Source organism: Diabrotica undecimpunctata, chromosome 1 (genome assembly GCF_040954645.1).
Source record: "Diabrotica undecimpunctata isolate CICGRU chromosome 1, icDiaUnde3, whole genome shotgun sequence".
Taxonomy (NCBI): Eukaryota; Metazoa; Arthropoda; class Insecta; order Coleoptera; family Chrysomelidae; genus Diabrotica; species Diabrotica undecimpunctata.
The window spans coordinates 1,880,636-1,904,075 of record NC_092803.1 but is presented as its reverse complement, the minus strand read 5'-3'; the positions used below and the strand labels follow the sequence as shown (position 1 = coordinate 1,904,075).

Below are 23,440 nucleotides of genomic sequence, written 5' to 3'. Positions count from 1 at the left end.
TTTTTTATTTCGATTTTTCCTCTTTTCCGGCAATTTGGGGTTGGGGGATAAGAAAAAAACACATGTTTGGAATAAGCTGGACCAAGTGCATGTACCAAAACGTTAAACAAAATTTTTTTTTGGAAAATTTGGAAAAAATTTTCCAAGGGGGTACCCTTGGATTTTTATCAAATTTGGTTAATCGGCTATATTGGCGTCAATTTTGGTCCGAGAGTCAAGCGAATGGACATTTCCTACATAAAATTGGCCGCTCGTACTTCTGCCATACTCAGAATTTTCCTACATCTAACTGTTCGTGAGAAAAATTTCCACTTGGATGTTTGTATTGGCTGAAAATTTCGAGAAAATTAAAAGTGAATATTTTGTTTGAAATTTGAATTATTTCGATTAAGGGTGACTTGCTGTTTAAAAAGAAATTCATATGTGCCTAGAAATTATGCACCGTTTTGCCGGAAAATCGAAAAAACTGTAGACCATTGGATTTTTATCAAATTTCGTTAATCGGCTATATTGGCGTCAATTTTGGTCCGAGAGTCAACCCAATGGACATTTCCTACATAACATTGGCCGCTCGTACTTCTCCCATACTCAGAATTTTCCTACATCCAACTGTTCGGGAGAAAAATTTCCACTGGGATGTATTTATTCGCTGAAAATTTCCAGAAAATTAAAAGTGTATATTTTGTTTGAAATTTGAATTATTTCGATTAAGGGTGACTTGCTGATTAAAAAAATCCAAACATGCAGCTAAAAATTCTGCACCGTTTTGCCGGAAAATCGAAAAAACTGTAGATTTTTTATTTCGATTTTTCCTCTTTTCCGGCAAACTGGGGTTAAGGGATCAGAAAAAAACACATGTTTGGAATAAGCTGGACCATGTGCATGTACCAAAACATTAAACAAAATATTTTTTTTTTGGAAAATTTGGAAAAATTTTTCCAAGGGGGTACCCTTGGATTTTTATCAAATTTGGTTAATCGGCTATATTGGCGTCAATTTTGGTCCGAGAGTCAAGCGAATGGACATTTCCTACATAAAATTGGCCGCTCGTTCTTCTGCCATACTCATAATTTTCCTACATCTAACGGTTCGTGAGAAAAATTACCACTTGGATGTTTGTATTGGCTGAAAATTTCGAGAAAATTAAAAGTGAATATTTTGTTTAAAATTTGAATTATTTAGATTAAGGGTGACTTGCTGTTTAAAAAGAAATTCATATGTGCCTAGAAATTATGCACCGTTTTGCCGGAAAATCGAAAAAACTGTAGACCATTGGATTTTTATCAAATTTCGTTAATCGGCTATATTGGCGTCAATTTTGGTCCGAGAGTCAAGCGAATGGACATTTCCTACATAAAATTGGCCGCTCGTACTTCTGCCATACTCAGAATTTTCGGTGACATATAGCAGCAGACCCTATTCAGTCACTCCATTCTCACCGATATATAGCCCATATGAGCGTCAATCTCATACACTCTTAATTTGTGATTACAAATATGCACATCGACGTCCACATTGAAAATCTACAAAAATACGATATTTATGACGTAATTAAAAAATACTGCTATTGGCCATATTACCATCATGGTGTCGGAAATACGGCCACTCTACAATAAGTAAATTTTTATCTCTAACTATGAAACACATAAAACAATAAAATAGTTTCAGAATTTTTAACAGTTTTATTAAATGTTAAACAAATACAGTACAAAAACTTAATATTATCTTATTTTTCACAATCGAGGCATAAGAATGTATCAATTTTGTCTTTGGCTGTGAGACCCATACACTTTTCGTGGACATAAGTGAGACATATGTTACATATTCTCATATTTACCATTCTGCCTTCCTTGCATAATTTGCAGAACCAAGATTCTTGTTTTTTTGTTCCCTTTTTCTTAGCAGGCAAGGACTTCAATTTTTCTGTTAGATTGGGCAATTTTCGTAGCATTGACGAGACTTTTTTTACCACCTGTAGTATACGTGTTGGCTTCAATATTTTCTGAATCGCTTGTTCTAATGCAGCTACCGAATAAATCTTTAGTAACAACTTGAGTTCGACTATTGATAGCTAGTTTTCTTGGCTTTTTGTTATTGTTCTTGATTACTGCATTTTCATGAGTTTCGAGCATACTTGTGAATGAAGTACTGTGGATGTTTGCGGAATCACTCTGATCGTCTTCTGAATCAATAACTTCATCGCTCCTATAGAGCGTTCCAAGTTAAGAAAATAACATTGCGGAGATAGGGCCATGTATTTCTTATGGACGATAGAAGCGCAGCGATGCCACGATGAAGACGAGCACGATTCAGGGATAGTATAATTTATATTTTCGTTTTCACAGACATGAATTTAATTAATGTTTTTTAACGTAATTGAACAAAAGTGCCCATTCGAAACAAGAGATGAAAAGTAGGGAAAATGATTTTAATTAAATAAATAGTATTTACAAAAGATAATTTTATTTTATCTTATTTTAATTATAGTAACGACAGTTTCCATTAACAAACTTGAAGTGTTCGAAATGTGGTGCCTGCGTCGAATGCTCAGAATATCATGGACGGACAGGGTCAGAAATGAGGAAGTACTCAGAAGAGCGGGCTTACAGGATAGGGAACTTTTTAATTATGTAAAAAGTAAGAAGACTGCATACTTGGGGCACATTATACGAGGAGAACGATACACTTTTCAGCAACTGATACTCGAAGGGAAAATAGAGGGTAGGAGAGGTCTCGGACGTAAAAAAATGTCATGGCTGCGCAATATTCGACAATGGACAGGAATCCACAGCTATGAAATGCTTCGCAATGCTGCTAAAAACAGAATTATTTAATCCAGAATATTTAACATCTCACCTGACAAGACGATGTACGGTGGACGCCTACGCAGAAATGCATGGCACCTTAAGAAGAAGAAGAACGACAGTTTATTTGTTTTTCGGTAAGAATATCATATACCATGAATCATAGAAATCAGTAGATTAATCAGTAGTTAAATCATGCACTTTGCCGGCTATTAAAGATTTAAAAGCAAATAAACGGACCGCTTGGAATGCATATATCTAATTACTAATTGCAACTTAAAATAATACGGTGTACGTATGTCAGCGATTTTATGTCGTTCTCTGACTACATAATGATAATAAGGCTTTGTGGTTCTTCAGTTGTTATTCTGACTTTACAGTTAAATGTTAATTAAAAATGGAAATTCGAAAAATATATCGACAACGCACGCCTGAGAGTTTTGGCAACACTGATCTCCATTTTTCTTAACGTGGAACGCTGTATAGAGTCATGCAAACAAAAGGATGAGTCAGAGTTGCTACTATCAGTGTCTAGAAAGGGTTTTTTCGGTTGAATACCCGAAGTTGAGGGACGACAAGAGTTGCTATTATCAGTGTTCAGGCATACATTTTTCGATTGTAATTTCAAAGTACAATGACAACGGTAATTTTTTTGTTGCATGCCTGAAGTTGACGGGATACAATCATCTGCTTTATTACCAACGTTAGTTTCTGACCATGGCACATTCTCTTTATCTTCCTGATGTTGGTATGTGACCAGCAGTCTTAAATTTTGCAAAGTGTTGAAGCCAAACTGAAAAAGTTTCAATATTCATGCTGCCTTTTGCAGTCATTTGCAACAACAGCACCTGAAGGTAATGAGTCAACCTATTATGGCTTACTACGTTTACCCTTGAAAAGCACCATTGGAAGGATTGCTGTACCAAGAGCATTACCACAAGAAACGATCGTAACACTTTGTCCACGTTCGTTTGCAATAACATGTACTCTTCTTGCGTCTTTTTGTGCCAAAACTTTCTGCTAATGGTGAAGTGTTAACTTACAACCTTTCTCGTCTACATTATATGTTCGTTTGGGTATATCAATTATGTCCATTGCTCTTAAATGCCACCTTCCAGCTCAGTAAAATGATTTTTTACAATAAATTTATTAAGATTTTGTGCCCTAGCCGGATTTAAGTTTTGTGCTTTCTTAGGCCTGTTTTGAGAATTTTGCTTCATAAAACCACGTAGCCAATAACGACCAGCTATTCCTTTTCTTTCTTGAAAAGGATTTGGGATTTTATTGAGTTCTTTATACCTATATACACACTTACAAAGTACCTTTGCAGTAAGTGGATATCCAATTTGCGAAAGACGGATAATACGTTGAACTAATTCTGCTTCTTGGGCATTTGTAAGTATAGTTTTTCGCCCTAGACAAGACTTTACTTGCTTTCCCTCTTCTAAAAATATCGTCGAAGTGTCTGCCTTGGGATGTCATATGTACGACTAGCTGTGTTAACTGCGGTTCCATTTTCCAGCGCTCTTAAAGCTGCTGACAAATTTTTTATGGCTCTCTTCTCTCAAAGAGATGTCTTCTTTATACTGCTAAAACATGCAGAGGAACACAACATGTAATAGTCTACAAGGCCCCCGCAGATACAGTCCTATAGGCACATGCTACTTTCAACAGACTCGTTCTGTCTACTTTTGTCATGAGCCTAATATTATGTATCTATATCTAAATATAATGAAAAATATTATTAATTATTGTGTATTTATACAATAATTATTGTATTCTACATATGTAAAGTGGTAATTTATCTTGTGTGTGAAAGCCCATTGTGAGCCACATACAAACAGTATATATAAAACACTCTGTAACTCGGTAAGGTACCACATATTTAAGTGATTTGGGTTAAATCTTAATATTTTGAGTACAGGAATATACAATTAAAATATTTCCAATTATGAAATACCCTGCATATGCACCAAAAGATTTTTTTTTTTCGTAAACTACTGACATTCTGGAAACAATAGGCGACCAGTGTTATCGACTAATTTGGACGTAAATATTTATTCAAAGGTTCTAACCTTTTATTAAATCGTTGATATATACAGGGTGGTCCTAAGTAATTGTAGAAAAAGAAACAGTAGATTCTACACTTTAAAATATTACGATTTAAGCCAAATTGCTTTTATAAAATGTTGGTATTAAGAAAGATACAGGGTGTTAAAGTGTAAAATTAAAATTTTATTTTTCGCTATAACTTTCATGTTTGTATATATTTATGTATGAAAATTTACAAATAGGTATTTTTAAATATGAGAAATTATAATTTGATGCACACTTTGATGTAACTGATAGAGGGCGCCACTTATGTGGTATAAATTTGCACTTAACTTTTTTGCTCTTTAAGTTACCTGTATTTGAGATAAAAAATATTAAAGATACATTATTTTAACAAAAAAAGGGTATACTTGTTAATAACTTCAAAACTCAACAGTTTTCGAGATAATCGCATTTTAAAAATCAGCTGCATTCAATTCTGATCTAAGGCAATTACTCCAGGCAACGAAGAAAAAATTCATTTGTCAATATATTCCATAAAAGATCGTCTCATATTAAATAGCATCATTGGTTCTAAAGAAACTGCTGCAGTATTTATTTCTTATCATAGTTGGTGGCGAATATTTATGGGATTCTTATAGACACGTTGTTTTAATGTGCCCCATACACCACAATCAAGCGGATTAAATTCGGGGCTACATGGTGGCTATAATGTATAATGGATGAATATATTATTTTGGATACATATCCAAATCTTATGGTATATTATGGAACCACATCTTATTTGTCGCAGAAGTTAAATAATGTATTAAAATGTGATGAATCTCGTTCATTGGTTACTTGTATACATACGGAATAACCTATCGATGACATTACTTATTTATATGATTACGTTACAGCTTACGAGTAACTATAATTACATCTCGAACAAATGGACTATTATGATTTACTAATGAACTAATATTATGCTAAACTAAATTGCCTGTGTGTTTAGTATATTTATAACAATATCAGTTATTAGGACAACGATGATGTTTTTGTAAAAATGCTGAGTCTTTCTAGTTAGATTTGTAGCAAAAGTATTATGAAACAGGACACATATGTGTTATTCAATACCTGTGCTCTAGTTTCTATTGGTTCTAATAAAAATTGGTAAACAATTTACGTAATCAACAATAAGTATTCTTTTCGGATTTTTTATGAATTAAATAATTATATCAATATCTCACCACATTGCCAAGGAATATGACTACCATGACCAATCCAACGTTCAGAAAAGTTGTATTTAAGTATGTTCTAACTGCCTTCTCTCTAGAATGTGGTGGTATACCATCTTGCATAAACCACATATTTTGGGTTTTTAGCATTTTACAATAGAGAAAAAGTAATACAACGCCATTATAGAAACTAAAGAAGCGATAGCAAAGGGAAATTGTAAACATGATGACGGCCAACGTCTGAATCCGGACACGGCACCTAAAGAAGAAGATGAAATATCTTTTCTCCAATAAGACATTTAGCACCCATAACAAAGCATTTTGTGATGTTACATTATCATCTTTGAGTTGTTTTAATAAGAATAAACTATGAATTATGCTTATCTACGGGTATTTAGTGCTTTACCGCACAAATATCAAACTAAGAATTATTGTGCAGCTGACTTATAAAATGCATTTATCTCGAAAACGGTTGAATTTTCAGGTTACTAACAAGTATATCTTTTATTTGTAGAAATAATGTATCTTTAATATTTTTTAACACAAATAGAGCTAGCTTAAAGAGTAAAAAGTTAAGCGCAAATTTATGCCACACATATGGCATATGTGGCGCCCTCTATTATTTACATTAAAGTAAGTATAAAATTATAATTGATCCTACTCAAAAGCATCCAACTGTAAATTTTTATCCAAAAATATTTACAAACGTAAAAGATACACCGAAAAATAAAATTTTAAATTTCCACTTTAACACCCTGTATCTTTCTTAATATCAACATTTTATTAAAGAAAGTTGGCTTAAATCGTAATATTTTAAAGTGCAGAATCTACGGTTTCTGTTTGTACAATTACTTAAGGACCACCCTGTATAATGTTAGATGTCAACACTTTGTCAAGTATGCGTTTTGACGTGTTTTTTCAAATCAAACTTCCGTGAAAACTGTTTGGAGCATATTTCACAAGCAAACGGTTTTTCTCCAGTGTGCGTTTTCATATGTTCTTTTAAATGAGTACTTTGCGAAAACTGTTTGGTGCATATTTTGCACGTGAAAGGTTTTTCGCCGGTATGCACTAGCATATGTCTTTTTAAATGCCTCTTTGTTGAAAATTGTTTGTTGCAAATTTCACACGCGGACGGTATTTTCCCATTGTGTACTCTCATATGTTCTGTTAGACTGAAACTGTGTGAAAACTGTTTGGTGCAAACTTCACACGCGTAAGGTTTTTCTCCGGTGTGCACTCTTAGATGTGATTGTAAACCGCAATTTTTCGTAAACTCTTTACTGCATATTGTACACGCGAAGGGTCTTTCTCCAGTATGTATCCTTTCGTGTACTTTTAAAACTGTTTTTGTTATACACTGTTTAGAGCAAATTTTACATTTAAAACCTTTTTCTTCGGTGTGCATTCTCATATGTAGTTTTAAATAAAAACTGGTCGCGAATTGTTTGCTGCAAATTTCACACGCGAAAGGTTTTTCTCTAGTGTGAACTCTCATATGCCCTTTTAAATAAGAGCGTTGCGAAAATTGTTTGGAACATATTTCGCACGTGAAAGGTTTTTCTCCCGTGTGTATTCTCATGTGCCTTTTTAAATCCGTATTCCTTGCAAACTCTTTGCTGCAACATTTACATATACAAGGTTTTTCTCCGGTGTGAATCATATTATGAATTCTTACAGAATAACTCGATGAAAATCGTTTTGAACAAATTTCACACGTAAAAGGTTTTTCTCCAGTGTGCCTCCTCATATGAACTTTTAATACCGAATCGTTTGAAAACTGTTTCGAGCACACGCTACACGTAAAGAGTTTTTCGCCAGTGTGCAGTCTCGTATGTCGTTTCAAAGTTTTCTTTGCAGAATATTGTTTGGAGCAAATTTTGCACGCAAAAGGTTTCTGCGTAGCGTCCACCATCAAAGTATCAGATAAATATTGTTTTAGTTGGTTACCTATAACGTGTTCTTCCTTTAGTACGTCGTAATCTTCACAAGGGAAACCTGAAATTATGATTATATATTAAATCACTATTAGCAACATATATGGTGATTAATAACTACATTTATGAAGCATACATACAATTTTTTTAAATAGCACACCCTGTATATTTTCTCATATTTAGATTCCTCTCATAATCCCTGTTCTTACAATATGACGTTTCACACTGCTATATGTTGACACCTGATATGAATAACATTGTAACTCTACTTAAAATGTTTTTCAACTATGGATTAAATAACATCTACGAGTATAAAGGATAATCTTCAGCGAGTAAAAATATAACATCAGCTATTTTGCCACAACAAGATCCTATTTTCTATCTCCCCAATTCAAAAAAGGTCTCGAATACATTCTTTATAAAACCATTTGATAAATCTGAACTGATCCAAACAATCAGTAGTATCAAAAGAAAGTCTTCCTGTAGTACTGCGATGGACTATTCATAAAAATTTTCTTAAATCTCCCAAATAATGTGTTGGAAATCCTGGCCTCATTAATTAACCATTCCTTTGAAAAAGGTATATTTCCAGAGTGCCTTAAGACAGCCATTATTATTCCTCTTCATAAGGGGGGCGATCTAATTTCTGCAACTACAGAGCTATTGCCTTACTACCGGTTCTATCCAAAATTATTGACAGACTTATAAAAGCCGACTTATGTCCTCTCTCGCTGAAAACAACATTTTATCACAAAGTCAGTTCGGCTTTTTACCTAATAAATGTACCAGCGATGCTATGTATTCTGTACTACATGAGGTCTCTCAAGCACTAAACAATAATCTTTACATTGCCACTGTTTTTTGTGACTATGCCAAAGCTTTTGATTGTGTAAATCACATTTTGATAAAAAAACTAAATTTTTACGGAATGCGAGGTATTTCTTTGAATTTGTTCCAATCTTACTTGAGGAATAGGAAACAACTAGTTAGAGCAAATGATACTGACTCTAAGCACAAAAGCATTGTATGTGGAATACCACAAGGTTCATTACTGGGTCCTCTATTTTTCCTTATCTTTATAAATGACATCACTAACTTAAAAATCGATAGAAAATTTTTTCTTTTTGCTGATAACACCAGTATTACCTGGAGGAACTCTCATATTGCAACTCTTAATGCAATTATAACTTCTGATCTACTTGAAATAAAAACCTGGCCCGACTCTAATTTACTTTCTTTTAACGTGGATAAGACAGTAGCATTATCCTATTAAGGAGCACTTTAACCCTTGCTTCTTAATAACAGCCAGATCAGTATCGTTGATTCTGTAAAATTTCTTGGTATTTTTATAGACGGCAACCTTAAATAGTCCCTTCATATCGATTTGTTAAGTAAGAAAGTAGCCTCAGCCTGCTATGCAATAAGATCTGTTCGAAGGACATCAATTTAGCATCTTCCAAAAGACCATATTTTTCTTTGTTCGAGTCTCATCTTCGATATGACCTTCCTTTTTGGGGTTCTAGTACAGCTGTCCAATCTGATGTTATTTTTAAATTAAAAAAAAAAGAGCAATACGGTATCTTTTTGGCCTCAGTAGAATAACACATTGTAGAAGCTTTACATATTGCAAACATACGGATGTGAATCTTGGACCCTACGACAAGCGGAAAGAAGAAAGAGATGCCACTGAAATGTTCTGTTAGAGGAGAATGTTACGAATTCCGTGGATCGACCACAGGACAAATATTTCAATTTTAAATGACCTAAAAGTAAGCAAACGGCCGTCTAGCAAAGTTCATCTTGTAACGATATATTTTGAGTACCACACGGGGCATTAATACAAGGGGTAGAAAATTGGGGGAAGAAACTACTGGGGGTGGAGAAGAGCAAGCAAAATAATCGAAACATATGCGAACGGCACTCAGGTTTTGGTAGGAGAGCTGGGTTCGTGGATAAGTAAAAGACAAGGGAGTTGGATTGGGGCAACTACAAAAAAATGAAATAAAGGGGTACTTATACAAATCTCTTGGGACAAACAAAACAGAAAGAAGCAGGAAACACCTCTAGTAATTTATAAAGAGCGCCACTTCAAGGTGCCTAATTATAATCATCACAACAGCTAGTTGTAACTGGAGATATAATTATTAAACATAAAAAACATATCTTTTTCAAATAAAACTCAAAAAGGGTTAGTTAAAAAAAATAAACAAATGTTAAGAAACAAAATTTAACATTTATTTTTGTGTCACCACAAACAGTTACAAAACATAGAGAACACAAGAATGCTCGAAAAAGACAATACAAAATATTACCACAATAGTCGCAAAATACAAAAAACCTACATGCGTTCTACTGATTTACAAATTCAGGAGATGCTACAAAAACTTACTAATGATACTGACGTATAAACTGTGGTAAATATAAAAATGTTTACAAATAAAAAAAATTATCCTTTTAAACAATGAAGGCAACTATTACTTTAGTAAAAAAAATGTCGGTCTTTACTTTAAAATTTAAAACATTAAATGTTACCTTGATTTTTCACAATAACACAAAAACAAGTTCCTGAGGTTGGAAACTGGAGTTGAATTCTGGACACGAACACACGAACAAAAGGGACTGGATCTCACACTGCAAATTGGATCGACACTGAGCACAAAACTTATGACTCTGCCTCTTAAACAACCGGAACAGGTAGAATTAGACGATTAACTGCTACTAAAATTGATTTCTATTACGTAAGACGAAGATTTCCCTGAAAAGGGACAAAAACAGAAAACTACAAATTCAATTTGAATTTGGACATGACGCTGGAGATCACCGCTCTTCACCGCGGCTCTAACGAAAGTGACGAAATTATCTTAAAAAATTTATCGCATAAGTTGGAATAAACAAAACACTTGGGTTTAAGACACATAAACAAGACACAACAAAAATTAAGACGTAAATTATTTTGAAAACGCAATATCGGGCGGTTTGAACAAAGAAATATCGAAGAATTTGCGCCTGTGACATAAATAAACAATAAAATGATTTATTATCGACGGCGGCGACCTAAAAAGAACGAAAGATTATTTGGGTTTTAAATTGAAGGATACGAACTAAGAAACATTGAAAAAATTCTTCGTTATTATAATGCATATATAAGGGGATTTCAATTAACACATATACGAGGGGATTCCAATAAATTTCAAATGCTACAATCTACGTACAGAGACACAGAAAACATGGAAAGACTTATTATCCAAGGAAAGGTAGAAGACCAAAGATCACGAGGAAGATCTCCAATAAGATGGATCGATCAAATTACAGGCATATGCAAAAGACCTATGGATGAGTTAAAAGGGATGACCAAAGACAGAGATCTTTGGAGATGGACAATCCACAACATCACGATGACCACTACACTTCCTCCGGGGGTCAAAATTGAAGAGAGGGAAAGAGAGAGAGAGAGAGAGAGATTGCAAACACATGTGTTGCACGTGAAGCCAAAAATCGTGATAAAGAGGTTTCTAAGAAAACAGCAACAGTTGTAACTGCCTGCTTTGATTTGCAAAAAATATTAACTACACCCCAATCAGAGGTATCATTGTTTTATTATAAAAGGAAGTTTAAAGTGTATAATTTTATTATCTTTGATTTTGAATCTGCGGGAGGTTATTGTTATTCAAATATTATAATCTGTTTTATAATTTGTAGATGTTCATTTTGTAATAAATAACTCTAACAGATATTATTTTATTTACTTCTTGTTAATATGTAGGTATGATGTGAATTCTTAGATACTTGTTTGAGTAAAAAAAAAATAACGTTAAGGTAAAACCAATAAAAAAACTAATAATAATCTCTTTATTTTGATATGTACTCATTAGTTACCATTTACATGCACCTAATCAAAGAAACATACTTTGTTGAAAAATCTTTGTATAAACCACCTACAATGATCTTCACCTAAAATTCTTTATCGTAACTCGACCTAAAACAGGACCGGTAATTTTAACAACAATGCAGTACGTGAAAGTGAAAAGCTGAGGAAAGGTTGTAAAATATGGATTAAGAAAACTACAAATATATTAAAACTAACGAAGTAAAAAAATTAAATGTTGTGGACATTTTTTTAAATCGCTCTCCTCTAAACTAAGCAAAAGTGAGTTACAATGTTTTTCATATCAGATGTCGATTCGAACCGAAAAGTCCAGGTGTAGAAATTGTTGGGCTGGGCTTTTAATTGTTCAGTTCAGATCAACTTTTTGATTTGAATCGAAATCAGCTCGAACGGCAGACGAAATAGAGATACTGAAATAACATATCGTTCTATTGATTCCGATTCAGATGTGAAAAGTTTAACTAATTTGTGCTTGAAAAAGCTTTTCAATTACTTTAGGATGTATGTACCATTTTCTGATGAACTGCTCAATATTTTAATATTTTAAGTGATAAAATACAACGGATGGATACCATAACGACAAAAAGCACTTCACCTGAAGAAAGGATTGCAATAACGTTAAGGTAAGAAAACAACACGTTTTTAAAAAAAATTTTATTACACCCAGTTCTACATCGTAACATTCCAACTATTTGAACTATGTATTGATGACTGGAACATCTCACTATCGACAGATCTAAGAGACAACAGGCTAGTCTCCACAGTTCCCGTAGCTCGGAGAGGCAGATTGGTATGTTTTATGTTCGTAATAGTACAAGTACGTCCAGTACTGTACCCAGAAGTACTGTAGCCGTAAGTACTAGGACCAGTATTGTAGCCACTATTGAGATCACCATAGTTGAACTGCGAGTACTGTGACAATGATTGATGGTTGAAATTCCTTTAATGTGACGCATGCATGGACTGGTTAGGGTATAAATTCTTGTCAGATGATAATTATTTGTATTTTTTTAAAACTGTTAGTTTTCTGTTTTAGCATCTAATTTGTAATCATTGGAAATTTTCTTAAAATCACCATGTAATGCTAAGAGAAATAATTTATCATCATCATCTACTTCTCTCGTTGACAGATTTTCTTTGTATTTCCTGTTTAATAAATTGGATGTCAGTTGGTCTATTAAATCATCTTCTTTCGTCGCAATGCTTCGCTTTCGGCCTCGTTGTAATGTCCACTCTTCAGAACTAGCTGTTAGTACATTATCGGTCTCAATTTCTCCTTCTAAACTATTAATAGTATCGGCTTTATCATTTGACAATGCTAGTAAGAATGACAGCTGTTGATAGTGTACATATTGGCGTATTTTATTTGCTCCTGAGCCTATTTTTATTTTTTTTTGCTTTGCTTACTTACCGATTGAACCCGTCTCTTAAAACCTTCCATTTTTTCTGTAGAGCTTTTACTGAAAAATAAAATAAAAAAATATGATTTTTATTTTTAAAGATACCAGGTGCACTTTTGCTGAAATATAATTTAACTATAGAATTTCAGCATCGACAATAGGAGAAATCGTCAAAGATGTATGTACGCAAAAAATATTTGACTCTATATAACAACCACGTGTTTTGTAGATTTGACTGAAGAGAATAATTGAATGGTGGGCCGAAACAATGTTGTAAGCGACAGATTGGGTCAAAGTGAGGGTTTAATGCAATATTGTTGTATATCCAAAGACCAGTGCGAGCATCTTTCAATCTGTCTAAAAATATTTTGCCTTCCCTGAGTTTTTCGTACCGCAATGTTGGTATCCGTGCAAAAACGTTGTATGTACGTCACTGGCCAAACTACTATCCTATCACTGTGAAAATGGAGGTTAACGTGTCGCTGTCTCCCCTTTTGCACATAAATAGAGGGAAAAACGAAACATTGATATTAACCAGTGGAAGAGAAACATCCGTAATCGTCAGAGAAATGCAGGTGAAGCATATGTATCTGCTAGAAACGAGAATGTAATTGTTTGTCATTCGTTTCGATATTACACTATTTTCTTTTTTAGCCTTCAAATTAAATAAATTATGCTAAGGAATCAAGCAGTAATGGCCATTTTTTGTTTTAAAAATGAAAGATGTTGAGTATACAATATGAAACAGTGCATAAAACTTCAAATTAATGTTTATCTTCGAAAATTTATAGGGTGGCCACTTTTTTTGCCGGTCAGTGTATTTTAGAAGCGACTATGTAAATGCAAATCTGTTTGCGAGGCTGCTAAAATTCAAGGCCAGTTTGGAGATCTCTTCACAATAATTCATAGGCTGGATTACAATGCACGAACTGCGCACCTGGCCAGTTGTATGGAACTTCAAGAGCCACAACATAGACAGACTCCAGAAGACATCTCCAAACGACAATGTACTGTACGATACCACATCCAGATTGGACTGAAGAAATTACCAGTGTACTAAAAAACTATATGTTAAGCATTTGGAATAACAGCTCGAAGAATCCAACAAATTCAGCAGAAGATAAAAACAGATATGCCGCTACGTCTCAATGTGTACTACACGGAGCAAAAAGCCTTCAAAGACTTGTCAGCATGTGAGAACTACTTATGGAAAGATCCCAAATGTAAGATCACTGAGTACCGTTGGTTCAAATTCAACAGCGATGATCCAACAAGAATAATGGCTAGAACTTCTCACAATGTCATGCAACCTTGGCAAACATTCTCACTTGTGAATAAAAAATGGGGTGCACAAGCCATCAGAGTATTCAACTAACGAATTGATGGGTTGTCTAATGCATATACCGGGCCTATAAAAATAAAAAAGGAAAAACGCAAAAAGATACTGGATATGTGCCAGTACCTGAAACCCGAGTACCGAGAGTTTTATGAAAAATTAGAATAAGATGGAACATATTTTTAAGTTTAAATTTAAGGAGCATTAAACTGTATACTTGGCATATAAAATATATTAAAAAACATTTTGAATTGATTATAGTTTTTTATTGATATTGGATGCTTTTTTTTAAAACCTTTTTCCCACTGGAACCGATAATAGAGTTCGTCTGGGTGGGTAATTTTCATTTGCTCTTGACACATGTCCAGCCCATCTAAGCCTACCTATTTTTATGAAGGATATTACATCTCTACCATTTACTATTTTTTTATACTTCTCGTACAATTCGAAATTATATCGCCTTCTCCAAATACCATTCTCACAGAATGCGCCCATTATCTTCTTAGTATCTTCCTTTCGAAGACGAGCAGAAGATTTGCGTCTGTTTTGGAGATGGTCCATGTTTCTGACCCATATGTCAGCACTGGTAGGATGAGTGTTCTATATATTATTAGTTTGGTTTTCTGGCTTAAATTTCTGTTTTTTAGGTGCTTGCTTAGTCCAAAATAACATTTGTTTGCTAGCAGTACCCTCCGTTTTACTTCTTCAGATGTGTCATTATCGTTTGTTATGAGAGAACCCAAATATGTAAACTTATTTACTACCTCAAAATTATATTGGTCTATACTGAAGTTTTCTTCGGCGTTTCTAGCTCTATCTCTGTTATTTGAAATAGATGCTAACATTTTGGTATTTTCCTCGTTTATTTTAAGGCCCATATTTTGTGCGGCTGTCAAGAAGGTGGAAGTCATCTCTTTAGGAAGTCATAGTAATCAGGTGCAACACTGTTATATATCCAGTATATACAACATTGTTGCTGGGATATTTTTTTTTAAATAATTTTTTTCTGCTTACTCTGTGTAAACCTGGATAATTTGTTTACACATCTATAATTTTATCTTGTTTGTTAAGTGAAATTGATTTTTTTTTCAGTCCTTTTTTTCATAAATAATTTGTCAATATGTTTTATTCATCTCTTGCATAATCTCAATTATGTCGCTTACAACATTGTTGAGGCCCATCATTTAATTGGAAAAACATAAAAATTGGTTTCCAAACATGTGCTAACTTTCCAAACTGCTTGGGTGCAATTGATGGTAAACACGTGAGACTTTTAAAACCAACTGATAGCGGGTAACTGTATTATAATTACAAACACTACTTTTCTTTGGTACTCATGGTCGCATGTGATAGTGATTACAAATGTATGTTCGTAAATATTGGGTCAAATGGAAGGCATGCCGATTCAACATTATTTGAAGACAGTGAATTCTGTAAAAAAAAAACAAGCAAAACACCTGAACATTCCCACTTCCATGAAAATGGACCGTGGAAGTGTGACGTCACAACTGTCAATTACTTTCCAAACAAAAGTTGAAATGTCCAATCTCAAGACTTTTTAATTTCTATAAAGTTAACATTTTGCTTCCTCTGCTGCTTTTTCTTTTAAGTATAGTGTTTTTAAGATAATACCATCATAATTCAGTGTTCTATTTCTATGAAATATAGTTTAAAAGTTTAAATTAAAGACATTCTAACCTTACTTTATTGATACATGCATTTTATTCTATTTTTATAAAACAACATGCTTTATTGTTTACACAACCTTGTAAAATTGTTGTAGTAACTATTAGAATACTTAGATATTGCAAAAAGCGGAAAGATTCTGTAAAAAAAAATGAAAAAATAACGAAAAATACAAATTATCCACACTAAACAAGGTTTGTTTGGAAAGTGAAACTGACATATGTCAATAAAATCTACGTCATCACTTCCACGGTCCATAACAACCAAGGGAGCACCATTTTCAAACATATTTGTTGCTGATGAAGCTTTCAGTTTATGCATTGCAACAAATTCAACAAGGAGGGCCTGCACTGAACTCTATCCGGGACAAATTCTCCACTTCATAAGTGAAGAATGACAATTAGATTGGTAGTAGAAATTAATTTAATTTGTTCTTAATTGAAACTGCATGGACTAAATTGAAATTTAACATTATATACGTACTTACCAATTTCGAGTTTTTCCTTTACAGTTTTGGCACCAAAATCCATCACAAACTTCTCACAGATAGTAGTCCAAGCACAATTTTTAACAATTCTATCGCTGTATGTTTCACATTGATAATTCCATATACATTTCTGTGATTTAATTTCATTTATAAACAAGTCATCATCCAAATCAGCTATATTTTGCACTTTTCTTGAAAACAGGTAGTATTCTGTAGTGTGATACAACCATGAATGAATGATTGATACGGAACGCGCAAGCAGTTGGAGAAGACAGCTCCAAGCAGTTCATGTGTGTGTAGTACTTGTCAAGTAGCTCTTTATTGCGGGTAGCATGTCAAAACTCAACAGCAACAAACTGCATTTTTGGCTGCAACTGCGCACGAACTGCTTGAGCAATCTGTGTATTGCAAATGACAATTTTGTATTTAAACTGCAGGTCACCTAACAGTGACTGCTTGAAGCTGTTTGCACTGACTGCTCTATGGAGGCCCTAACAGATATAGTATGGAGAAACAAGCATCTACATAAAATTGAAAACAAAAACATAGAGAAAGAAATAAGAGCTGATACAAAGAAAACAAAACAGATTCTAAAAAATAGTAGGGAAAACTAGAAGGGATTGGGTAAGATATTGGGCAAAATGGAATTTTGGAATAAAAAATAGGATTAAATATTATCCAGTAAACACAGGCTATCTTATCGAAAAGACAGTATATCTTATCGAAATATTATATAAAAAAATGCTAACTGTAAAATAGCTTCCCATAATAATAATTGAAAGTACAAAAGTAGAAGTGTTGTTTTCTATTTAATATACAGATTTTTAAAAGCCTGTTTTTATTCATTCCTAGAACTCAGCCACTCTTTTTGTATTTACCTTTTATATTTGTTTGTTTTTCTTTGTCTGGTGTAAGTTTAAACTCATCATCTTCAATTTCCGTCTTTATAGGGTATTCCTTTAGGTCTAAATAATTGAACGAATCATCGTACATATTTTCTCTCTTAGGTTCCTGTTTAATTTCAATTTTGCAGATGTCCAAGTCCAATGGAACATCACACAGATCATTATCATCTATATGTATTTCTTGTTTACAAACTCCATCACTAACTTCTTGTTTTACTTCCATTTGATTAAACTTTCAACTTTGTTTTATGTACTTTAGTAATATTGACGAATTTTGTGCGTTTATATTCGATGATAATGAATCTATTTATATGCACAAATATTATGTGAATATTATAATATTATAAGATAAGTAAAATGATTTGTTGTTATTTTCTCATAAATAGGTAGCATGTCAAACAATTTGACATTTTGGCTCAGCGTTGCCGAATTGTTACTTGGATCTAGGGATCCCACCTTAAATTTTTACCTTTACCATGCGATTTGCGCGATGCTCCATTACGCATATTATGATTTTAAAATTTTGGCTTGTGTTTTCAAGAAATAATAAATTGACAATTTATTTGAAAACTAGATTTAAGCTAAATGTTTAATTAACCAATTATAATCTTTCATTTATGTAGTCTTATCGAAATTATGATTAAAATGATGACTAGCAAATCTCATAAATAAAAAACTTACAGCTAATTCTTAATTTAAAAGAAAATTTTATCCTTCATATCATTCATAATATATTATCTTAATTTCCAAAATTCTTTCTTTCCTCTTTCAAAAAGCCAATTTCTTGTTTTATTTGACAAACATTGAGTACTTCTACTGGTTTTTTGTATGTTTCTTTACATTTTATTCCCACTACTAAATATAATAGCAAAATCTTTTACAATGAAACTTTTTTAAACTTCTTTTTTAATTTAAATATTATGTTTATATGGGATTAAGCCACAATTTATTGGTTGTAATGAAAATCACATTTTTTAATTAACCAAAGTTTGATGTTTTGAAATCGTTCTCAAAATATTTATAGAAATTTTGAACAACCTAAGAAAACGGCCAAGGATGGACCAAGGTTATTTTTATTGGTTATAACACAGTATAGACACAGTATAGATAACAACCAGTATTCTCACTCTACCGCGGTACCTTTGATCTTTTTAGACAAAATTCGGTGACCTTGACGCCATATTTTCTGGACGAAAACCGAGGACTGGCCCTGCACATATGGACGCGACAGAGCCGACTTTGATTTATTTAACAAAATTGATTTTAATTTCAACCAATTTCAAAACTCTTCTTGCTACTCTTTCATTCTTCGAGAAATTAAAAAAAAAAACCTAAAATTGTTTTGCGTTGTATTTATGATTTTGTTTTCTAAAGTTTCACAACTATTTGTTACAGAACTGTCTTATACACTATCAAAAAAAAATCAAATGGAGAGTTATGCAACAGTTTTTAATAAATATGCTAGTTTTAAAGCTGTATGGTTATAAAGTAGAATAAAATGCAAAGTTTCATTTCAAAATTCAAATACAGAGTTTGAAATCAGTTAATATATTTTAATTATATGTCACTAAAAACACAAGAGGATGTGAACAAAACTCCTAAATATGTATATTGATTAGTGATTGATCTTACCTGTTCATTGTAATAGACTATTTTGACTTGTTATTTCGATATAAACGATTAAATAATCGTGTTATTGATGTTTCCAAATAATCGTTTTATTATTTTTTTCTTTTAGTTTTATTTTCATATTTTTGAGTATTGAAATTTCTGTTGTTGAATTTTAATAAATAGTACAAACGTATACGGCTAAATAAAGTTGTACAATATTTTTTGAGTATTGAAATTTCTGTTTTGAATTTTAATAAATAGTACAAACGTACAAGGCTGAATAAAGTTGTACAATATTTGAGTGGTCTTTGTTCAAAAGGTGACTAAAATTTATGGTACTAAATCGAAAAACATGTTTTAATAATATTCGGTTGTACAGCTAATATTTCAAAATTCTTTTGAAATAGAATGTCAAGTATACCTCCTTATAAAGTCAACAGAATCAACAGTAGGGATTTTTAGATTATCAAATGTGTCACCGGTTCTATTTTTATATACATTAACATATGAATATACAGTATTATCCGACAAATTAGTTACACTTTTTGAGTAGCTGTCTGGTATATTATTTTTAAATAATATATTAGGGCTGGGTAAACAAAGTTTGCTACACAAAACATTTTTGTAAAACTTTTGGCCCCTTGAAGTACATTAAGAGACATCCTGTTTAAACTGATTACTGAATCTTCTTCCTCTTGCCTTTTTTCTAGACTGTAAAATTTGAACATTTGTGAAATTAGCTAAATTTAACGAAGGACAAAATTTAGATGTAAGTGCCATGTAGTCTTCAATTGTCACATTATCGACACATTTCTTTTCTGTAGAATGTACAGAATGTTTTCTGAATTTTTTATTTAAATAATGGTTTTCCTTCCATAATTTTATAACTGTACTTCATAGCACAATTTTTCTTTGAGTTTTTCTTACAATCCTTGTTGATGTACATTAGATGTCTAACGGAATCGTACAAAGTGCTAAAAGTAGCGTCATCCTGTTAATGTTAAGAATGTATTTGTGGAAATAAAAAATAAATTTTTAAATGAACTTCATTTATTATTACATGTTGCATTAGATATTACATTTATTTATTTATTTAATAATAACAAAGGTGACAGACCCACTGTCAAAATTAGACAAAAATACATTGTAGATAAATACAATTACAGATAAAAATCAAATATACATGTATAAAACAAGTACACATTAAGTTTACAAAGTATCATTTTGTAGTTTAAAATTTCAGAAGTTAAACAAATTATATCTCATGAGCACTGATTTGCATGTATGAGAAGTCAGATCATACCTATATTTGAACCATAATTAGTTCTGCGATGAGATACATGGAAATGTAAATTCTGAAGAAGTGACCGGGAAAGAATATGAAAAGAAATTAGCTAAAGCAATTTAGGAGTATGGACTATTCTCTATGGATAATTAATTGCTTTTGTTCAAATGTGATTTTGAATGATATTTTACATTGTTGTTTACTTGATCTTGATTAATGTCAATATAATTAATTATTAATTAATTAGAAGTAATACTCTAATACATTTTTATGGAATATGATCAGATATTTTAGTTACATCTCACTAAAAACATAAGATAATGTGAAGAAAACCCCTAAATAGGTATATTAACTATTAATCGATATTATCTGATCACTGTATCATTTCCAAATAATCAATTTATTATTTTTTCTTTTGGTTATATTTTCATGTTTTTCAGTTTCAAATTTCTCTTCATGAATTTTAATGAATAGTATAAACGTACAAAGCTAAATAAAGTTCTACAATATTTTAGTGGAAATTGTTCACAAGGGTGGCTAAAATTTATGGTACTAAATAGAGAAACATATGTTTTAATAATATTCGGCTGTACAGCTAATATGTCAAAATTCTTGTGAAAGAGACAGTCAAGTATACTAATAAAGTTAACAAAATCACCAGTAGGCATTTTTAGATTACCATATGTCTCAACAGTTCTATTTTCATATCCGTTAAATATGAATATACAATAGTATCTCACAAATTAGTTACACTTTTTGAGTATCTGCCACATATTTCACAACTATGGAATTCTTAAACATTTTTTCATTAAATATCCACACAAATATGTTATAAAATTTCAATTTTTCAATTGTCAATATACTTCTTTTCTGTAGACTGTAACTTCTGAAATTTTTTTTAAATAATGGTTTTCCTTCCTTAATTGTATAACTGTACTTCATAATACATTTTTCAGGGAGTATTTATTGATAATTGTTGTGACACTTGAGTTGAACTTAGTGTTACTGGACGTGTAGTTACATGTTCAGGTTCTCCATGGAATATGTTGTTTTTACCAGGAGTAATAGTAATATCCTGAAGTACAGTTATAGTGGATGGTTTATGTTTAATACTAACATTTTTCTCTATATCCATAGCTGAACTTTTCACTACTTCTAAAAGAAAAAGAGAAAGCTTAGATATGTGTTACATCTTAATTATTTATTTTATTTACCTTCATTAATAGGACATCTTGGAAGACATATGTTTTGGACTACTGCAGAATAAGTATGATCAAAAGTTGATGAGCCCTCCATTAAAGGAAAATTTGTGGGAACTGCTGAAGAATCGATTTTGTCATATCATTCAGAAACATCTTATTGTCGAAATGAGTACCACAAAGACGATGACTTCTATGTAAACGTTCTGCCTTATCCAATTAATCTTCTCGTCCACATGCCATTAACCAAATGTTTGCCCTAAATACAAACATTTTTTAATACACGATGAAAATCCACCGTTAATAAATAATATAACATCTTAGCATCTGTAATACACAATTTTAATCCTAATAACACTCACCTATTAACATCTTTTGGAAACGAAAAAAAGCTAACATTACTTTTTCTAGAATTATTACAACACTTTATAGCTGCACAAGTGTGGCAAGTCTTTTTGTTTTTATTTTTGTACATATCGACGTACTTATACAACGCAATTGCGAAATAAAAAATGTATAAAGATTATTTGGGACGATTTTCACATTTGGTCCCATTGAAGTTAGCTATAATGAGCCGTCAATTTAAGATCACAGAACAAATTTTTGACGTTTGGCAGTGTTGCCATGTCTTTTTAATAAATCGGGAAAGTGCATATATTAATAAAAATTCAATATATATTTCTTTTCAATATATTTTTTCTCAATTAAGATTTAATTTAAGTTCAAAAGTGCAAAATAACTTAAATTCTGCTGTTTTTATGTCTTTTTAATAAATCGGGAAAGAGCATGGGATATATAATTAATAAAAATTCACATTCAGGTACTTTCTTTACCATACCATACATCTGGTGACCATCTGTAACAATCTGGCAACGGGTGATTTGAGGATTGCCAAATCTATCAGCTTATCTATCAAAGGCAAAAATTTGTAGTAATTAACTGCAAATAATATGAGAAGAAACGAGTTTTTATTCGTTTGTGTTGTATATAAAAAAAAGTAAAAAATAAAAACATTGCATAATTCATATAATAATATAATAAAAATGTATTTTTGAAAGCTTTTCTATTTGTAATTGAAGCCTACAACACATACATTATAAAGACATGACAACACAGTCAAATGTCAAAAATTTGTTCTATGAACTTAAATTGACGGCTCATTATAGCTAACTTCAATGGGACCAAATGTGAAAATCGTCCGATTATTTGTATCTATAAATACACAAAAAGTAAACAAATACAATGGCCTCTATATTATTTATTTATGACAAATGACAATGGCCAATGACCAATGAGAGCCGTCAAATTTTTCGGAGTCCAGAGAAAATGGCGTCGCTGTCTGCGCGAGTAAAATGCGCGAACTTTCGCGCCAAAGCGGAGTGGGAATACTGGTTGTTGTCTATACTGTGGTATAGACTATTTATACTGTGGTTATAACTTATAACGTTATAATATGATGAGCATTGATCTCCTTTTTTAATCGGTAAAAGATACAGGTTAGGTTAGGAGAAACAAAAATGTCAAAGTCTTAAAATCATCTGCGTAATGGTGCATAGCGCATCTCGCATGGTAAAGGTTAAAATTTAAGGTGGGATCCCTAGATCCTTGTGAATTGTTGGGGAAGTATGGAGAATA

The 23,440-nt window shown here is 32.3% G+C and overlaps 1 protein-coding gene and 1 long non-coding RNA gene across 3 annotated transcripts; both read right to left on the bottom strand.

Moving 5' to 3' along the window:
- Positions 1-1,518: 1,518 nt before the first annotated feature.
- On the bottom strand, positions 1,519-18,119 carry LOC140443498 (uncharacterized). Of its 2 annotated transcripts, XM_072534813.1 has the most exons (3): positions 17,684-18,119; positions 16,806-17,015; positions 12,536-13,356 (listed from the first exon to the last, which is right to left on the bottom strand). In XM_072534813.1, exons 1-3 carry the CDS (start codon positions 17,931-17,933, stop codon positions 13,304-13,306), a joined length of 513 nt encoding a protein of 170 aa, XP_072390914.1. In that variant the 5' UTR covers positions 17,934-18,119; the 3' UTR covers positions 12,536-13,303. The 2 variants fall into 2 exon arrangements, with proteins under 2 accessions (XP_072390909.1, XP_072390914.1); XM_072534808.1 differs by lacking the exons at positions 12,536-13,356; positions 16,806-17,015 and adding an exon at positions 1,519-8,071.
- Positions 18,120-20,067: 1,948 nt separating this feature from the next.
- On the bottom strand, positions 20,068-22,342 carry LOC140437435 (uncharacterized). Its single transcript, XR_011950377.1, has 3 exons — positions 22,168-22,342; positions 21,821-22,064; positions 20,068-21,761 (listed from the first exon to the last, which is right to left on the bottom strand). It is a non-coding gene; the product is annotated as an uncharacterized lncRNA (long non-coding RNA).
- Positions 22,343-23,440: the final 1,098 nt, after the last annotated feature.

Coding starts and splice junctions, on each gene's coding strand:
- LOC140443498 (XM_072534808.1), bottom strand. CDS start 17,933: ATGGAAGTAAAACAAGAAGTTAGTGATGGAGTTTGTAAACAAGAAATA. Junction 8,072..17,683: donor AAAACAAACAAATATAAAAG/GTAAATACAAAA, acceptor TCATAATTTCAG/GTTTCCCTTGTGAAGATTAC.